Here is a 19,298-nt window from a genome sequence, read left to right as displayed (position 1 = left end):
GTATTATTGCTTCTAGTGGGCCAAATTCTCTGTTCCTATGCCCATTAGAAATTATGAAATTCTATAAGCTCAGTGGGGGGTTCAATGGATGTCATGTTTTCAGTCAAGAGAGGGGGAACAATTTGCAGACTGCAATAGGCTGAAAAGAGTAGAAGAATGGTAAGTAGGTTGTATGCTAAGCAAGTAGCCAGCTAGTCCTCCTAGAGCACATCTTATATCTCTAATGACTAAATAACATCAGAGGGATAGGGGAGAAGAGTTCAGAACTGACGTCTGCTTTCTGAACCACGGGGTACACCAGCAGCTGGAGAATATGGGCAGCCTTCAAAAGTATTAGTTGGGAATTACTTTGGATATGGGAAAAGTGTTTGATGGCAAAATTACTGAGCTTTTTAGAAAAAAATATCACACACACATGGCATATGCAAACTGTTCTAGGCATAACCCAGATTTCAAAGCATACATTCTCATGTGTCCCAGAATTGCAGAAACATAATTTGAACTTAAACTGCCTACTCCGTACTCTGGGGAAAGTAATAATCATGGCAAATAATTATTTTGTGCTTATTATGTGTCACATTGGGTTCTTTATATGTTAACTCATTTAATCCTTAAACTACCCTGTGTGGTAGGTATAGTTATGATCCCCATTTTATAGATGAAGAAACTGAGGCAGGCAAATGCTAAGACACCTTTACAAGGCCACTGTGTGACAGAGTGGGAATCAGTTCCAGGCCATCCAGCTCCAGAGGCTTTGCTCTTAAGTACTGTTCTAAACGAGAGTTACTGAGCTACTAGAGAGTTGCTAATAGAGCTGATGGTACAGTAATAACAATCATCAGAAGGAGAAGGTTGCAGCAAGATCTGAACTACATACTCAATGCATTCAGCTTGGAACATGAGCTAATTACCACCTGAACACAAACAGGTAACTCCAAGAAGAGACATAACTACACATTTCAGTATGTGAAAGTCAGTGGTTGTGGAATTATCACTATATAGTACTTTGCAGTTACTATAATGCACATCTTTCTTCCTTAACCACTGCATAATATCACCAAATGTTAGCCACTGGAAAGACATGCAATTTTCCTGCTGATTTAACACCTTATTTTTAAACTGAAATCATTATTATTTCAGGTGACAGGTTTGAAACAACTTTTTTTTAACAGCAGCCAAAAAGAATACCCTCTACTTTAGTCATACCATCTGTTGCTTATTGTAAATAAGCAGAAAGTGCCTTTAACTGCACATATCTGTAGTATTAATTGCATAGAAGTGCTGTCCTGATTGCCTATATCTGAAGTAGTATTAAAGGGAACTTTTAAGTCTTCACATAATGAGCACTTTGCAGTGGAAATTAAGGATGTTTTAGATACATCTTGCATGGTGGGTTTAGTTTATGTATTATACACCAAAAGCAGATCCCTAAGATAGTATTTCACCTTCATTTTACCCTTTTGCTGAAATTTAGTGCTTTTTAGAATCATATTCTGCAAAGTTATAGTAATACATATCTGAAAGGAATCTGCTGTCTCTTTAAATAGTATCATTATGGCCTGATCTGTATCTCTTTGAAGCACAGCAAAACAGCTCAAAGTTATTTAGAATAAAAATCTTACACATTGTATTTCAATTACTTATGGAATGCTTAGAGTGTATCTTCTTTTAGGTTAGCAGGAAGCACAGTCCCTGCCCCACACTACATTGGAGCTCACTATTTTAAAACACACACATGTACACACACACACACACACACACACACACACACACACACACACACACACAATTAAGATGTAGAACGGCCAAAAGCAGAAAAAATACTAAATCCTCAGTGCTATGAGGCTGTCTCCCCTCCCCCCAACGCCTCAGTAGACACTCAACTTCAGGATGGAAGGGTTGGATGGAAAGGGTTCAGGATGGAAAGGGTTACTTGAAAGCTTCCATGATGCCACTTCAAAGCTTTCATTTAAAAGAAGTCGCATAGCTTTGCTTCCTGGAATATCTTTTCAAGGACAGAAGTTGAAAAACTCTAGCATAGTGGCCACTTATCAAAAAATACATCTCTGTATTCTTCTCCCATTTAGAATCCTTGTGATGACAAACGCCACAGAGACATTTGGTCTAAAGAAAAAACCTGTGATCGTTTACCAAAATTCTTGGTAATAGGACCCCAGAAAACTGGTGAGAGCTTTTTGTTATGATTAACCAAACAGTATAAAATTCCTGATGACTAGACAGTGAGTTCTTGTCATAAAGAGTTTTCAAAATTCCTATATATACTGATGGATGAATAACACATTGGTTCTCTGACATAATGTTTGTTTAGCTTGATAATGTCTTTAAATGCTTGTCAAGGAATTTTTTAAAGTGAAAAAGATGAAAATAAATGTCACACTGTTTGAATATCCAACAATTTGGTAGCAAATATTCCTTTTTTGCCAAAGACCTTAATTGAAAAATGTTAACATTTTTACATGTTTAACATGTTTAAAAAGTGACTGACAGGATTTCATCAAAAGTCGAGATAAACACATATAAGTATCGATAACTCTTTATAATAAATCCCTTCCAGAAAAACAGCCTCTTCCTGCCATCTTCCTGATATTGTTTATCTCTAAACTATTTCTTGCAGAGATGACTGTTTTCTAAAAATCTAAAGGATGTTTAACAAGCAGAATTCCAGACATAAACAAAACTTTGTGCTAACAAAGGCATTTACTCATACCCAGGAGAAATCTTAAATTGGCATGCAATTTTTGTGCCTTTTCTTAAATTGGCATGCAATTTTTTCTCCCCATAAGCTTCTTGTTTCTTTAAGAATCAGTATTAAAATTGGGGCGCCTGGGTGGCGCAGTCGGTTAAGCGTCCGACTTCAGTCAGGTCACGATCTCGCGGTCCTTGAGTTCGAGCCCCGCATCAGGCTCTGGGCTGATGGCTCAGAGCCTGGAGCCTGTTTCCGATTCTGTGTCTCCCTCTCTCTCTGCCCCTCCCCCGTTCATGCTCTGTCTCTCTCTGTCCCAAAAATAAATAAACGTTGAAAAAAAAAAATTAAAAAAAAAAAAAAAAAGAATCAGTATTAAAATGAAGCCCAGTGGAAGCTTTAAAATGCCAAATATCCATGCTCTTTCCTGCATGATAAATTATTTGGGGTTCTCGGATTCTGGCTTCACAGAAAACAGCCATTTCAACCATATCCCTTTCTAAGGGGAATACCTTCCGTCTCCTCATTTCTCTAAAAATAACTGGAGAAAATTTTATGTAATGTACACAGAGAGGTTAGCCTATTCATTTTCTCTTAGTCCCATTTGCCAATATCAATCTGAAAACAATAATAAATATGATAAATACTTTTCTTGTCCTTGTTTATTTCATTTGGCCTTATGTATTTTAAAGTCAAGAGGCAGCTAGAAAAATATCTAAAGTAAAGTCTTTTCAGCAAACTCCCACTGTCATTACTGATCATGTCTCTCTGAAGCGTGGCATATCGAGTTCGCTCCAGAAAGCCCTGCAGGAAGGGCTGCCTCTTGTTTCATGCTAGATGTGCAGACATTTAAAAATCATGGTCAGATGGAAGAATCAGTACTTGCCATCTTAAACTCAGTTGTGTTTCCAAATGTTTATGTTACAAATATATATGACATTTACCTTTGGAAGAAAATTTTTTATCTCTTTTCATGGAAACTAATTTTTTTCCCAGTTCTGTAGTGGTATAATTTACATGCATTAAAAGTCACCAATTTTAAATGAAAATTCTGATGAATTTTGACAATTGTACACAGTTGTGTAACCACCACAACATTCTGTCTCAAAAACAAAACCAAAAAAACCCCACTTCTGTCTCCCTAAAAAGTTTCTCCACCCATGTGCCTTTGCAGTCAATGCCCCTCCCCCATCCTCAGTCACAGGAAACTACTTTCTGGTACCATAGTTTTGCTTTTCTAGAATTTCATATAAATGGAAGAGTAAAATGTGCAGTCTTGTGCATTTGACTTCTTTCACTTAAGATAATGCTTTTGAGATTCATCCATGTTACTATGTATATCAATATTTTGTGAAGTTGATTTTTTAAAAGGATAAACATATCTTCTCATCAGTTACATAAAAATTAAATAGCTTCATTTTAACTTTAGTTTCATCAGAAGCATTTTTCTGAATAATTTTGCATAGATGTATATTCTTACGCATATTCAAATATTTTTAGTGTTGAAACTGACAAAAAATAAAACTGAAGCTTTATGGATGGTTATTTGAATGTGTGTGTCTATGATTAGGTGGTTGTTTTACATACATACACACATTAAACACATTCAAACACACACACATAGGACAGTTTATTCAGACCCAAGAATAAGTGTAGGTAAAGACAGAGTTCAGAAACCACAATCTAACAATTTTCTGACCACTGATAAATTATATTATACCTTTTACTGACTATGCGAACAATTACATGTCTATTTTTTCAGTTTGTCTTATTAATGCTGGTCATGCTATTAAAAGCAAACAATATGATTGAATACAATTCTTAAAAATAAAATTCAGAAAAGAATGCTTTCAGTTGATCTAAGAAAGGAACGAATTCTCTTTTCTTTTTTCACATTATAATGGTCATACTTCCTATCCTCACAAAGACTTTTTTTTTCAATTTTTAAATGCATTATTGAATTTTTATCTCATAAAAGCTGTTATTTTAAAAAATACTTTACTAATATTGAGATATGAAGCTATTTAGGTACTTTTATACAGATTGTCTTACTTGACCCTCATAAAACCCTGATAGCTAAGTATTTTTCCCCCACTACACAGATAAGAAAACTAAGTCTCAGCTTAGATATTTTTGTTCACATTCACACAACTGATAAGTGTTAGAAATAAAATCCTGATCCTAGAATTTACCTGACTCTAAACACCATGTTCAAGAAAGCTTTACTCTACTACGGATTTCAAGTAATGGAACATTTTTCCCCCAAATAAGTTTTAGATTTTGTTACACATTTCTTTTAAGTTGTGGTTTTCAAAGTGTACTGAATCAGAACCTCTGGGATAGGGTTCGATTCTCTGTGTTTTAACAAGACCTCCAGGTTAGTCTAAGGCATGCTAAAGTGTGAGAACCACTGTTTTAGGTCAAGCTTGTGAGGAGCATTTTTATTTTGTATATCATAGATTACTATGTTTCATTCCTCACAGGTACCCATGGGTATAGATAAAATGTTCATAGTTTGGCTAAGATATAATCTAGAAACACTGCCTCTTTCAATTCATTGTTTTAGACAATTTTGCTATTGACAGAGTTATTTTAACAAATTTTCTGTTGTGTTGATATACTAGATTTAAGTACAATATTAAATAGAGCTTGTCAGAGAGATAAGAAAATTCAAAATTTAATACAGACGGCAACATGACATTATTACTAAGCAAAATCAGAAAGTAATTTCTCCAAGTGAGAGAAATGTTATAAGGCCATGTCTGAAGACCATTGCTAGCTATTATTGACTTAGAGTATAATTCATAGGTCCCGCCCCATCAGATTGTATAATGATATAAACCACATTAGAGCAGAGAAGTGGAAACTAGAGCCTTAAGAAGACTGAATACATGGACCAGAAAGATTTTAATAGTATGATTTTATAAACACAATTACAATTACAGCAAGCATGTGGTTAAATTTTAGGCAAACTGAACTCAGATTGTCTTTTTCTTGTAGCAACCTAATCTGTACCCTTTAGCTCATAATTTAGGCTCTGAAACACTAATTTTACAGTCTATGACATTGCTCATTTTGGAAAAAAAAATCATACTCTTGATCCCCAATAGTCACAGATCCATATGGGCACTTGTGATATGCCATTCTCTTTCCAAATTGCAAATTTTATGTTATATCACTAAGAAAGGACACAATTTTTTTCCAAAAAACCTATTTTTGATATCACATTTTTAAGTAAGCATATTCAAATTTAAACAAACGTGTTGAGAGTTTAAATTGTGTCTCAAATTTAATCAGCTTTCATAGGCCTTAGGAAGAACTTATAGGAGAACTCAGCTACATGATTTTAGTGATGTAATATCTTCTATTAAATAATGATGTCTTTCATTCATATAATAATACCAAAATATCTTCAGGTTCAATATATCTTTTCATCCCCAGAGAAAGTCTATGAAATAAGCAAGGCAGGTGACTTCCCACCAAAAAAGCCAAGCTAAAAGCCAAGTCACAGACCAAATCAGTGATTGAGATGAGGTCAAAAACCAGTTCTCCTAGTCCCGGCAACAAGCCCTTTCTCACATCACACTTAACTCCATTTTTCCAATATTGCTTCTTTTAAAATGCTGATTATCTATTCAGTTTAATTCAAGGAGTACTAATATGTATCTGTTTGGATCATTACAATACTTAGTATATTAATGACTTTGAAATGCTAATAGTAGGAATCTGTTTGCATTTAATTAATTTCTAAACCTCTATTGTCTTTTCAGGAACCACTGCTTTGTATTTGTTCCTGGTTATGCATCCTTCCATCTTTAGTAACTCCCCCAGCCCAAAAACCTTTGAGGAGGTACAGTTCTTTAATAGAAATAACTACCACAGGGGGATTGATTGGTAAGATGGGTTATTAGTATAAATCTAAAAGTATATATACTATGCACAGTATAAAAATTAGTGCTAATATTTATAAACATAGAAGCTTGTAGCCACAAATAAAAGTTATCCTCTGTACCTTGGAAATGGAGTCAATAAAATGAAGAAGCACAGAAATTATTCATAAGAAATTTTTCTCAGTTTGTTATGGGACTCATTGCTTCAAGAGGCCCACATGTAATCTGAATTTGCATTAATTATCTTTGATGGTTATTACAGATACGAAGTTAGAGAAATACTGTAACACCCAAAAATTTCATTCCTCTCTCTTCTTAAAACACTTTCATAGCTTTCTCTTCCTGTGCACTTTGCATTAAAGTGATGCTACAGTCCCTCTATATATTTTTTTATTTTGCTTTGGCATTTTAGGTTAAAAAAATAAATAAATAGAACTAGAAATTTGTGTATATTTCATGAATAATGAAATAAATGAAATAAGTGAAATAAAGCTATTAGCAATATTTAATTTTTGGTCTTGAATTGAAATAAGAACTATATCAACCATGCAAGGAAAATAGTTAAATTAAAAATAAAAGTTAAAATGTCAAATAACATACAAAATATAATAATATAGTAGGAATATATGTTGCAAATTAACATGTTAATCACAAAATATATCTGCAAGTCTTGCTGTTAAGGTAGAAATTCTAGGCAGAAAGTGATATGAAAGAATGGAATTTTTATAATAATTCTAGGGCATGAGCATAAACATTTTGCATGTATTTTAGCATAAAGGGTTGTTATATATTAACTTCTGTTGTCAAATTGCATGATCTCAATTTCATAAGTATCACCCCCCCCCAAGAGTTGCTTGTGTGTGGTCCAAATGGAAAGAAGAGAAATGAGTTGAGGATAATTTGAGCACCTACTAGGAATTACATATATTCTAACTGCAATATATTTCACTGCCAACTCTTCAAACAGGGCTTGATATTGATTAATTGTATGGTGTTAAATAACAACTGTGAGAACCAAGAAAGCATCAACCACTTCAGCTGCTATTTGACCACTGACTCAAATATATATGCCTGTGTACAGTAGAATAAAAATATGTTAACATTAGGACTAAAGGGAGTCATTAAAAGCTGCTTTAAAAGTGGGGGGGGGGGGCGTGCCTGCATGGCTCAGTCGGTAAAGCGTCCGACTCTTGATCTCAGCTCAGGTCTTGATCCCAGGGTGGTGAGCTCAAGCCCCACACTGGGCTCCACTCTGGGTGTGAGGCCTACTTTAAAAAAAGAAAAAAGTGGAGAGGAATGCAATACTTGAACTCCCTGGGATTTAAGAATATCTCTAAGAATAGGGGTGCCTGGGTGGCTGAGTCAGTTAAGTGTCTGACTCTTAGTTGAGGCTCAGGTCATGATCTCACAGTTCGTGAGTTTCAGCCCCACATCTGGCTCCTCGCTGACAGTGCAGAGCCTGCTTGGGATTCTCTCTCTCCCTCTCTCTCTACCCCTCCCCTGCTCACGCTCTCTGTCTCTCTCTAAATAAATAAATAAATAAACTTAAAAAAAAGAATATCTGTAAGAATAATCAATTTTTAAAAAGTTGTTCAGAAGTCAGTAATGTATATAAGGCACTATAACAGGACAAAAAGTCCCTTAAGCAGTTTACAAAAAGATGACATAAATAAGTAGAAAGCTAATGATTTTAAGTGCAACTCACTAAAAACACCTCAATTGCAAACACTTTTGCATTGACAAATTATATGTTTATAAAAGACACCACAAATAACAAAAGTACCTGCAAATGTCAGTCTATTATCAGTAACTCTGGCTTTGCTGTCAATGATGTCAGATGTATTCATGGTCCTCAGGCTGGCCGTGTCTCTCTGTGAAGTGTCAGCACCTCCATAGCCCTTTGGGACCACAGAGCCATAAAGTGGAAGAGTTTGATAGTAGGTCTCAGCATGCCAAAGTGGCTTACAGGATTAACACAGGCACAGTGAGTCTGGATCCATGGGAACTGCTTTTCCTAGAAAACTGGGGAAAACCAGGGCTGCCTTAACTGACAGGCAACCTAAACACAAGCTGAGGACAAAAGCAAAGTAGGGCAGATGAAAATGAGAACACTCCATCTTTGGTAAAATAGCCAACATTTACAATCAGGAGATCAAGAGAAATGTTTGATTCATACAGACACTTAAATTTTATATGCTGTGGTTTGGTATTATTTTTTATAATTACATGGGGATGAAGTGAAGGCTTGGACTGGTACTTGGGGAGCCCTAAAATCCTGTTAGCACTTAGAACTTCTAAATGTCTTGATCTAGCTGTGAGTTAAATCACTTAGAAATACTCACAGTCAACCCAAATAACAAATAAATGTGGAATATTGCAAAAATCACATCTTTCAGTAAAAAAAGATGGTGAGATATTATGAAAGTAGCCAAGCTTAAACGAGGCAGGCATTCACTTTTAACTAGAGTGGTTTACACTCTAGTTTGCTCACCAGTTCTTTAGATAATCTGAATTCATATTCCCCAGATGTTACCTATTTGTACCCTGAAAATATGAAGCTGAATTCTTATTTACCTGTTCATCAGACATTTTACAAGTGCCTCTAAGTGCCAGCCACTACACTAGAAAAATGTGGGCATACTGGCAAACAAGAACTGGCCCCTGCTTTTTCCATGAGCCTCTGGGGCCAGGCAAAATCAATACATTATAGGTCCAAGATCCAGAACTGCATGAAGAGGTTTTTAAGGTCTAAACTGTTACAGGTATAGAGAGGACTGCTGGGAAAGTGGGACCATTTTTAGAAACTTAAAGTTACTCAGAATTCAATACCTTCTGCCCTTCTTTTGTGATTTTCTGAGCCTTTCTCAGAACAAGCAAGGCTGAGACAAGCTTGGACCAAATAAGGTATCACTAGACACTTGGGATAACCTTAGCATCTCTGGAACCAGGGTGAGCATCTAACTTAAGAAATATCTTAAAATGTGGCACTTTCTACAAATAGACTATACACCAAAACAGCAGATCAAACTTTCCAGAAATTTTTATATATCTGTTTCCCCCTAAAAGGATGCCAGAATGACATATCACCAAGGCAATTTCCAGAAAACATAAAAGGATTTCTTTACTGCCCTGAGTTTCAAGACATCACTTTGTTGTATCAGCCAAACTTTGCAATATGTTAACAACTGGAATCCTACCAGAAGCTTTATCGTGTGAGATGACTAAAAGAAAACAACGTACTGCATAAAGAAGTCATCACAGAAATGCTAATGACTCTCTTGCTCAGTAACTACTGAACTACCCTATCTTGGTAGCCCAAAGTCATGATGGCTTATGAACTGAAGAGGGTGGGAGTGGAGGATGAAGCCATTATGATCAAATGTAAGAAACCCTAGAAGTTAAATTTGCACGTGCTCTCCAAAAAAGGCTCTTTTTCCTTTAAAAGTTGTCCCTTAGTCCCTCAGATATATCTGTTATCACATGCTGAATTAGTTTATATTTGACAGCTTTTGTACAGATGAGACATTATACAAATTCTGTTATGGCTTACATTTCTGTGTGTAAGGCTTTAGCTATTCCTATGTTCATTCTGCTGGTGATTTACATTCTCACCCCACTTAAGGATATAGGACCTGACCTTGGGAAATTTGATAGAATTTTATATTTAGAAATATGTACATACTTTTTAAAATTTTATGAATAATCTAAAGAATATAAATGGCTCTAAATGGAAAAAATGTTAAGCAAATAGGCAATGTTTACACCAGATGTGTTCTGCACTTAAACATTTTATAGTTGAATGCAACCACAGCACCACATTAGTGAGAAGGAAATTATTTCACTTGTGATGAAGTTAAAAACATTTTGTCTAAGTCCTTTTAGAATGTCTTTGAACTGAACATATCATCTGTTTTGATCAAATTTTCCTTTTGGTTCAGCACTCACACATTTTTCTCTGTAAAGTATTTCTGCATTTAGATACATTTTATATAGTTAGGATGATTATTGTTCCAGTTTGATCATTCTGTGTCTACATTTTTGCTATCTCCCATACCTTTTTTTTTCGGATAGTAAGCAAAACAAAAAGAAAATGTATTTAGAAAAGCATTCTCAAAATACATTATTAGTGTTCTATACACTTTTCCCTTGCAAACTGTATAGAACAGATGCCTTATAGAAAAAGGCTTTTGTTTAGGAAACAAATGATTTGTGGGATACCTGTGACATCTACAGTCACCAGAGTATGAGTATAAACCAGTCTTATTTTGAGAAATATTTCTTTTCTAGGTATATGGATTTCTTCCCAGTCCCATCTAATGTCACCACTGACTTTCTGTTTGAAAAGAGTGCCAATTACTTCCACTCAGAGGAAGCTCCTAAAAGAGCAGCTTCTCTGGTCCCGAAAGCAAAGATCATTACCATCCTCATTGACCCCTCAGACCGAGCATATTCCTGGTATCAGGTAAGAAAAATACAGACAGAATCTAACAGGTAAGAAGGGGACTATGAAGAAGGGGAGATGGTTTGCAGCAATAGCAACCACCTCAGGTCTCAATAAAAGAGTAGATTTGCTAGTTTTATATCTGCATAAAAGTGGGTAAAGTTTTCTTTGTTTCTGGAGATACTTTCTCAAGTTTTTTTTTTTTTTAAATTTTGCACTAATTGAATAAAATATATTAATGAAGTGAAAATATAACAAAATATTATGTATTTGGATGTGCATATGTGCTTCTACACATCTGCATTTTGAAAAAAATAGACTAAGGGCCCCATTTCCTTAGAAACTATAAAGTTAAGATAAATGTGAAATGCTGTATTCAGAAACTCCTTATCTGTTATTAGACTAGTATTACTTCTAACCAGAGGTCTACACCAAGACACATAATAATTAAGATGGCAAAAAAGTAGTGATAAAGAGAGAATTTTTAAAGCAGCAAGAGAAAACAGTCATATACAAGGGAAATTCCATAAGTCTATCAGCTGATTTTCAGCAGAAACCTTGTAGGCCAGAAGGGAGTGGCACGATACATTCAGGAAAAAACCTGCAACCAAGGTTATCATTCAGAATAGAAGGAGAGATTGTTTCCCCGACAAAAAAAAAAAAAAAGTTAAAGGAATTAATCACCACTAAATCAGCCTTCTGAGAAACATTAAAGAGAATTCTTTGAGTGGAAAGAAAAGGCTATAATCAAGAGTAAGAAAATTATGAAAAGAAAAAATTTCACAGGTAAATGCAAATGTAAAATAAAAATAGTAGATTAATCACTTATAAAACCAGTATACAGGTTAAAGCACAAAAGGACTAAATCAATTATATCCACAAAAATCAGTTAAGGGATTCACAAGATAAAAGGATGTAAAAGTGTGACATCATATACATAAGATGGGGGAAGTAAAAATTTAGTGTTTTTAAGATGGGTCCAAACTCAAGCAACCACCAACTTAATATAAACTGCTATATGCATAAGATGTTATATATGAACCTAATGGTAATCACAAATCAGAAACGTATAGTAGATACCCAAAATGATAAAGAGAAAGGAATTCAAGCATAATAAGAAAGAAAGCCATCAAACCACAAAGGAAGAGGACAAGAGAAGAAAGGAACAGATAAGACCTATAAAAACAATTATAAAACAAGTAACAAAATGGCAATAAGTACATACCTATCAATAATTACTATAAATGTAAATGGACTAAACGCTCCAATCAAAAGACACTGGGTGACTGAATGGATAAAAAAGCAAGACCTATCTATATGCTGCCTGCAAGAAACTCACTTCAGACCTAAAGACACATACAGATTGAAAGTGAAGAGATGGAAAAACATTTACCATGCCAAAAGAAGCAAAAAGAAAGCTAGGGTAGCAATGCTTCTTATATCAGACAAAATAGACTTTAAAACAAAGACTGTAACAAAAGACAAAGAAGGATACCACATAATGACAAAGGTAATAACCAAAACAAAACAACGAAACCAAAAACTCCTTATCTGAAACCCTGCACCTGGGTTGGAACTAAGTCTGCTTCTCTGTACTAAAGTGAATGCACATAGCTCTGATCTTGCAGGTAAGAGTGGTACATTCCATTTCCACTGATAGGATTTCAAACAGATAATTCATGACAATCTATAATATTAGAGAATAAAGTTTCTCAGCACTGGGTCCTTTTGTTATTTAACAAAAGTAGTTTTTCCATATTCAAAAAGGAAGAACAGATTGTCAGGAAAGGTTTTGTGGCTGAGACAGAGTAGGGGAAAGGTCATAATAGAGCAGATGGAATCTTAGATAGGCAGATTGATAATAATCTGCATAATAGGAAGTGAGACAGCCAGGAAAGCCGAAATCCACAACTCCACACTAAGCATTGACGCCAGACTCCTACAGCCATCTTTTAAATCATAGTATACAGCAAATTGTAAATTGACTGATTAGATTTTGTGCCTTTTACCTTTTCTACCAGGTATCTGGAGAAAAGAGAAATAAGCCTTAATTGACTCAAAGAGAAAAGAAAATTGGAACTTGGCAACCACTTAGCCCCTGAGAAATTGAGAATTTACCATAAAAGGAGGTTTCAAGGCTGTAAGCTAACAAAATGTCCCAAATATTATAAATAAATCACTCTGTACTGGCAAAATGCAGGCCTTAACAAAGTCTAGTAGTGTTTGTAGTGTAGTAATTTGAATCTCAATTGCAGCCAATTTGCTATTCAACTAGATGTGGTAAACATTCACAAACCTACCACTAAGCCTGAATATTTATTGGTCAATTTAGGGAAAAGGTGATTTCTTCAAACCCATGGGCCTCGGCCTGAGCCATTATGAAACACTTTCCTATTTGGATTGCTGCTTTCTGCATTTCTGTACAATAAATGATTCTGATTCATCACAAAGGAAGGTTACCATTAGGTAAAATAATCTTGGCTTTTAGATGCTAGGTAGTATATGATAAAAGCTGTGCATTTCAGATAATGTACATGTCAGAGTTTTAGGTAGTTTTTCCATTTAAAATAGCCAGTAGGGCTTTTCTAATCTAAAACTGCATTCTAGATGGAGCAAAACTGTGGCAGACCAGTAGAGTGCTTGTGTATTATGGATACTCAATGGACATAACAAATGGTTTGCTTATGGGCTGAAAGGGGGGCATTAATGCAACTTTCAAAAGTTTACATTCAGAATAAATATATACACTAAGGAAACAACTCAGTAAAGTTAGTTAAGGAAGCCTATCAATAAGAATTCAGCCTCTGCCAAATAAGTTCTCAAAAATATTCCCTCATCAGTGTCATAAGTTTAAATCCTGATGCTCCAAGCAAACATTTTCATCCCTTATTAATTGCAAAACAAATAACTCTCCAGCAGTGAGTCACTCCTTCCTTTAGCTTCGAGACTTGTCGCAGAGATTGGTTTTTAATTATTCATGCCTATAGTTCAAGTTAGTTTAATTATCCACCTTTTCATCATAGCATCAGCGATCGCATGAAGACCCTGCAGCTCTGAAGTTCAGCTTTTACGAAGTGATCTCAGCTGGTCCCCGTGCACCCTCCGAGCTTAGAGCCTTGCAGAAGAGATGTTTGATCCCAGGGTGGTATGCCAGCCACATCGAGAGATGGCTTGTTTATTTCCCTCCCTTTCAGGTATTGAGCAATAAGAATTTCCATCATGTTACAATCTCATTAAGTTGATGACTTTGCCTCCAGGATAGAGGAAATTTTTACTCATTAAAACATTACTGGCTTTTACTCTTTAGTTGTAAATAATAAGACTGTGGCAAGGAATAATAGTTAGGCAGAGGTAGACACACTGTTTAATTTTCTTTCTAAAAGTATTTCAGGATAATTCTCCCTGCTGTATTTTCCAGTGCATACCCTTCCTGATTGTCAAGAGCTTCAAAAGCTTCATATCCCTGATTCTTATTCTGTGAATAAAGCTTGAGAACATCTTAACCAAACAAGGCAAATAATGTTTTTTTTAATTAAGTGTCATTATTTCCCTTTGAACCACCTTGCTGAATTTTTCATGAGCTTTGTGTTTTTCTTGCCTTCTTTGCTTCTCTTTTTTCTAGACATCAACCTAGATTTCAAACTCAGCCCCTCCATTAGATGGCTTAAAGCAGTCCAGTCACATCAGACGTAGTGTATGCTTGTGTATCTAGGACTGTGCTGTCCAGTGTGATAGCTGCTGCCACATCTGGCTATTTAAATTTCTACTAAAAGTATATAAAATTAAAAATTTAGTTTCTCAATGATATTAGCCACATTTTAAATGCTCCATAGCTACCTTTTAGACACCACAGCTATAGAACAATGCCCATAGTCACAGAACATTCTAGGGAACAATGCCAGTCTAGACTGAATAGAAATATTGGAGAAGAGGTATGAGCAGAAGTTGCACTGCACTCTTTGTGGTCCTCCATTATGGTCACCTGTCATTCTATCTTCTGGGCCACACCCCTCCCTCATTAGAGTAACAAGCAAACTCTTCCCCTCAGTCAGTTGAAGAACTTCTGTCCACATTCAGGTTCTCTGGGAGTCTTGTCTTTTTCTCCAAATGGATTATCTAAGTATTTCTTAAAACTTTACAGTGCTACTCCTTTGAATGGACTCATGGAGAATGACATGTCCTCTGTGTCATTACACCTGGTCTTATTACAACTTTTCTTCTTTTCTACAGTGCTCCTTCCAATCTTGAATGATGTCATTGTTTTGCCTGTTGTTGGTGGGGTTTTCTTAAGATTTTTTTTAAGTAGTCTCTATACCCAACATGGGGCTTGAACTCACAACCCCAAAATCAACAGTCATATGCTCAACTGACTGAGCCAACCAGGCACACCAGTTTTGCCTATTTTAAACTTGGTTTCCATTTGTGATGTGTAATCACATTTCTTAAGCTCATTTGGTCCCCTCAAATGGCTTTTTTGTTTTCATAGTATTTTGGGGACTTCTCAGATTACAAAACCTAAGTACACTTAATCAGTATGATTTATTTCTTATTCTAAGTCATTAATGAGATTGGTCTGGTTAAGTCTAACAACAATGTATGCAAATGCCCTCAGTAGAATGTCTCTCATTGACTAAATTCAGAGTGCACAAATTTTTAATTATACAGTTACACATCTATCTTCAGTGTGCATTGTCTTTTTTTTTAATTTCTCTGGTAATTTAGTTGCTAATTATTGATGGGCAACAGCTAAGGATGGATCCTGCTACAGTGATGGATGAAGTACAGAAATTTCTAGGAGTCTCTCCTCATTATAATTACTCAGAAGCTTTAACGTAAGTTTATATTCTAATTAACTTATTGAAGTTTCATTAGAGAACTGGTTTTTTAAAAGTTGCAGTTTGGTGATGCAACTATTATGTTGGCTTCTCCTTATGTAACTGATTATTTTCTGATTAGTTTGACATTAACTACTTGGGAATGAACTTTTCAGCAGTGTGGCAAAGAAATGTTCTAAATCCTCTGTTGATTTCTAACTATGAAAGATTTCCCCTAGAAGGAAAGCAAAGAAGCAAAATAATTGTAAATCTTAAAACCAAGAATTAACCCACAAAAGTGGCTACTTAAAAAAAGTCAGTAAGTGCTAAACCTGTTTAACAGACAATAGTGGGAACTCTTGCAAGCATGAAGAGGTGATTAACTGGATGGTTTATGAGCCCTGTCTTTTGTGCAATTTTCAAAAATAATGTCATGCAGCAAGAAATCACCCAGTAGGTGACTGAATAGGCAGAAAGAGATATGCTGTTATTACTCTTACACATACTTCCATGTTTTGCTTTTATGTCTTTACCCACTGTGTATCTGACCCTGTCACCTCTCCTTCGAAGGCCACAGCAATTACAGCTCTGGTTTGGTTTTCTTTTGCTGCTCTTTTCTGATTTCCTTAGGTAACTAACACCATCTGGGCCAGGACAAGCATAAGGCAAGAGAGGCATTAGTACTGTAAGAAGGCACTCGTTCTCAGGACCCCGCAAATACCTGACAGTGAGTGCCTCCTGAAATTTTGCCCCCTAGGTAGCTCTCTTACCTGACTCTGGACTCCACTTAGCATTTGAAATAAGACCTCCATCTTTCTTTGTTCATTATAATAGTCAGCAATAATATTCATGAGGGTTGTGTTTGTTCTTATTTCACGTGCTTAGAGCAACTGGAAGATAGAATTGAATGCGCCATGGACCTGACCTACACTATAATACTTTTTTTTTAATTTTTAGACTCATAGACTGAGCCTTAAAGAAACTAAAAAAGACTGTTACGGAATTCTTCCATTGTATTTCTCAGTATAAAACTCACATCTATAGATCAACTGATTTTCTCTTTTCATTGTATACTTTATCTTACAGCAGGTTAGACATTGTGAGTGCCAGGATTCCTTTACCTTTCAGCATCCCTTACAATAAAGATTGGCAGAAAAACATCAAATACTGCTTATGTCTTGCAGAAATCATATGTAGAGACGTATGTAAAAAGGACATTTTGCTTTAGAGGACAAAGGAACTTGACTTTTGAGCTTCCTTCCCAAGAGCCATTTTCTTTTCTTATTACTATTAACCTTCTGACCTATGTGTTTTTATACTATGAGTACTATTAGAGCTTTGTGGAGCTTTAGTTCAAGTACTAACACAGACTCTACTAGCCTTAGGTATTTAACTTCCGGCTTGACCTTAAAGAAAGCTGAGTGATTTTAGTTTGCAGTTAGAAATTCAAGTCCACTTTCTGCTTTATATCTTTTTAAGTATCTCTTAGAAAAGAAAGCTTTTATTTTCTAAACAGTTTTCTATTTCAAGTTGGCTTATCTTTGGGTCTTTTTTATACAGCATATAGCAAAGCATTGTATTTCAGAAAAAAAGAAGTGAAGTATTCTATAAAGACATAATTTCTTTTTTTATGGAATGGTCCTTGACCTGCATGCTGTGTATTTGTCCCCTTTGCATCCAGCTCAGCAGCAAGCTTTTTATTCCCCTCTACTGCCTAGAAAAGGGAGTGTAAACCTAAGAGAAGTAATATCAGAGCAACATACTACATACAAAGAACTGTGGATCGCTTTGCACCTGGGATGTACCTGGCTAAAATTGCCCGTTATGTGATTCTCTAGCCTCCTATGGAGCTCAGTGGGTGAAGTAGCAAGATAAGATATGTGTAGTCTCTAAAACCATGGCTTCTCATCTTGCAGGGCTTTCCAAGCTCTTACCCTGCTGATGGAGATAATGTATAGCCATTCAGTTTCTTTCTATATTTTCTTGTCAATCATCAGTTGGCCTTACACATCTTATAAAAATCAGCAGTGTACCTGTTGTAGAATATTTGGAATTTCATGTCGTTGTCTTAGTCTGAATCATCCTTCACCAAGCCTTTTGCAGTTGTTCTGAATCCTGCCCCGATAACTTAATTACTCTTGGTAAAATAACTGTACTGATAGGTTTTTTTCTGTGGTGCTTTGGACATATTGAGGATCACTGGGGGGTCAAACAAAATGTATGTTCTCGGGAATGTCATTTATTGCTTCATATTTTTTTCTGCTAGTGATAGTGAAGACTAGATCTTTGGTACTTAAAAAAATAATTAAAATCCTCTAAGAATGTACTGAACTGCAAGCAGATATGAATTCTCAACTAATCACATAAATCCAGGTTTTTGCACATAGTAGAATAAATGAATTAAACCAGGTCTACACAAAGACTTTACTGAACAGGCTTGGCATGAAAGAGTACTCCAATTTAGGCACTCTATAAACTGATTATCTTCAATATAAAAAAGTCCCTATTTCAAAATTATTTTCAAGAAAAATGTCAATCAGCTTCCATTGTCAAGAGTGTTATTTATTCCTTTCCACAATTGCTAACGAAAGTACTCAAGAGTTCCAAATTTCATACAGTCATTGGATAGTCTATGATGCCTTAAAATGACATAGTACTGTCATCATGAATTTTAAATGACGTACTGAATATGAAAAAAAATCTGATTTTCTTGGTCAGAATGGATGTGATTTAAATAAGCAGTTTAAGTTTTAAACAATATAAATAGGAACTTCTCATTCAGTTATGGTAATCAGCATTTTACAATTCTAGTTCAACAAAACCTTATGCCTAAATTGTAAATTGGATTGATACACTGACGTCATTTTAGCTTTCATGTAGTGTGTTACATAGTGTTTTAGAGCCAACTGATCATTTGAGAGAAAGCAGTAAAAATAATGTGTAGCATGGAATTTTGCTACTTTGTATAAAGTAAAATGAAAAGTATAATTTTTTTTTATTTTTCCATGAATATATGCTCTAATAGTTCTACCTAGCCATCAAGGCTCATGACAAGAGGTTTCACCCTTAGAAATACTAGTTAAGGGGAGCCTGGGTGGCTCAGTCGGTGAGGCGTCTGATTTCGGCTCAGGTCTTGATCTCACAGCTGGTGGGTTCGAGCCCCACATCGGGCTCTGTGCTGACAGCTCAGAGCTGGAGACTGCTTGGGATTCTGTATCTCCCTCTCTCTCTTGGCCTCTTGCCTGCTCACACACTGTCTCTCTGTCTCTTAAAAATAAATATTTACAAAAAAGAAAGAAAGAAAGAAAGAAAGAAAGAAAGAAAGAAAGAAAGAAAGACTAGTTAAATACCTGAACCTGACATCTTTATTTCTCAGTTAACCTGTTTGTAAACACAAATGAGACCAGATTGAGTTATATGAATTTTTAATATTAATTTACTATAAAAAC

General features: G+C 35.4%; 1 protein-coding gene across 2 annotated transcripts in view; it reads left to right on the top strand.

Annotated features, from left to right (window-relative positions):
• LOC112858150 (bifunctional heparan sulfate N-deacetylase/N-sulfotransferase 3) overlaps positions 1 to 19,298 on the top strand; it is a 194,865-nt gene that overhangs the window by 161,267 nt on the left and 14,300 nt on the right. For both annotated transcript variants that reach the window (XM_086704318.1, XM_086704320.1), the window contains exons 8-12: positions 2,088 to 2,184; positions 6,475 to 6,598; positions 10,882 to 11,056; positions 14,059 to 14,229; positions 15,758 to 15,867. In XM_086704318.1, coding sequence (XP_086560444.1) covers positions 2,088 to 2,184; positions 6,475 to 6,598; positions 10,882 to 11,056; positions 14,059 to 14,229; positions 15,758 to 15,867 — 677 coding nt within the window. The remainder of the gene's footprint in view (positions 1 to 2,087; positions 2,185 to 6,474; positions 6,599 to 10,881; positions 11,057 to 14,058; positions 14,230 to 15,757; positions 15,868 to 19,298) is intronic.

Source organism: Puma concolor, chromosome B1 (assembly GCF_028749965.1).
Source record: "Puma concolor isolate L17-30 chromosome B1, mPumCon1.1.hap2, whole genome shotgun sequence".
In the NCBI taxonomy this organism is placed as follows: Eukaryota; Metazoa; Chordata; class Mammalia; order Carnivora; family Felidae; genus Puma; species Puma concolor.
The sequence above is the reverse complement of the archived record's forward strand: the minus strand, read 5'-3'. Positions and strand labels throughout refer to the sequence as shown.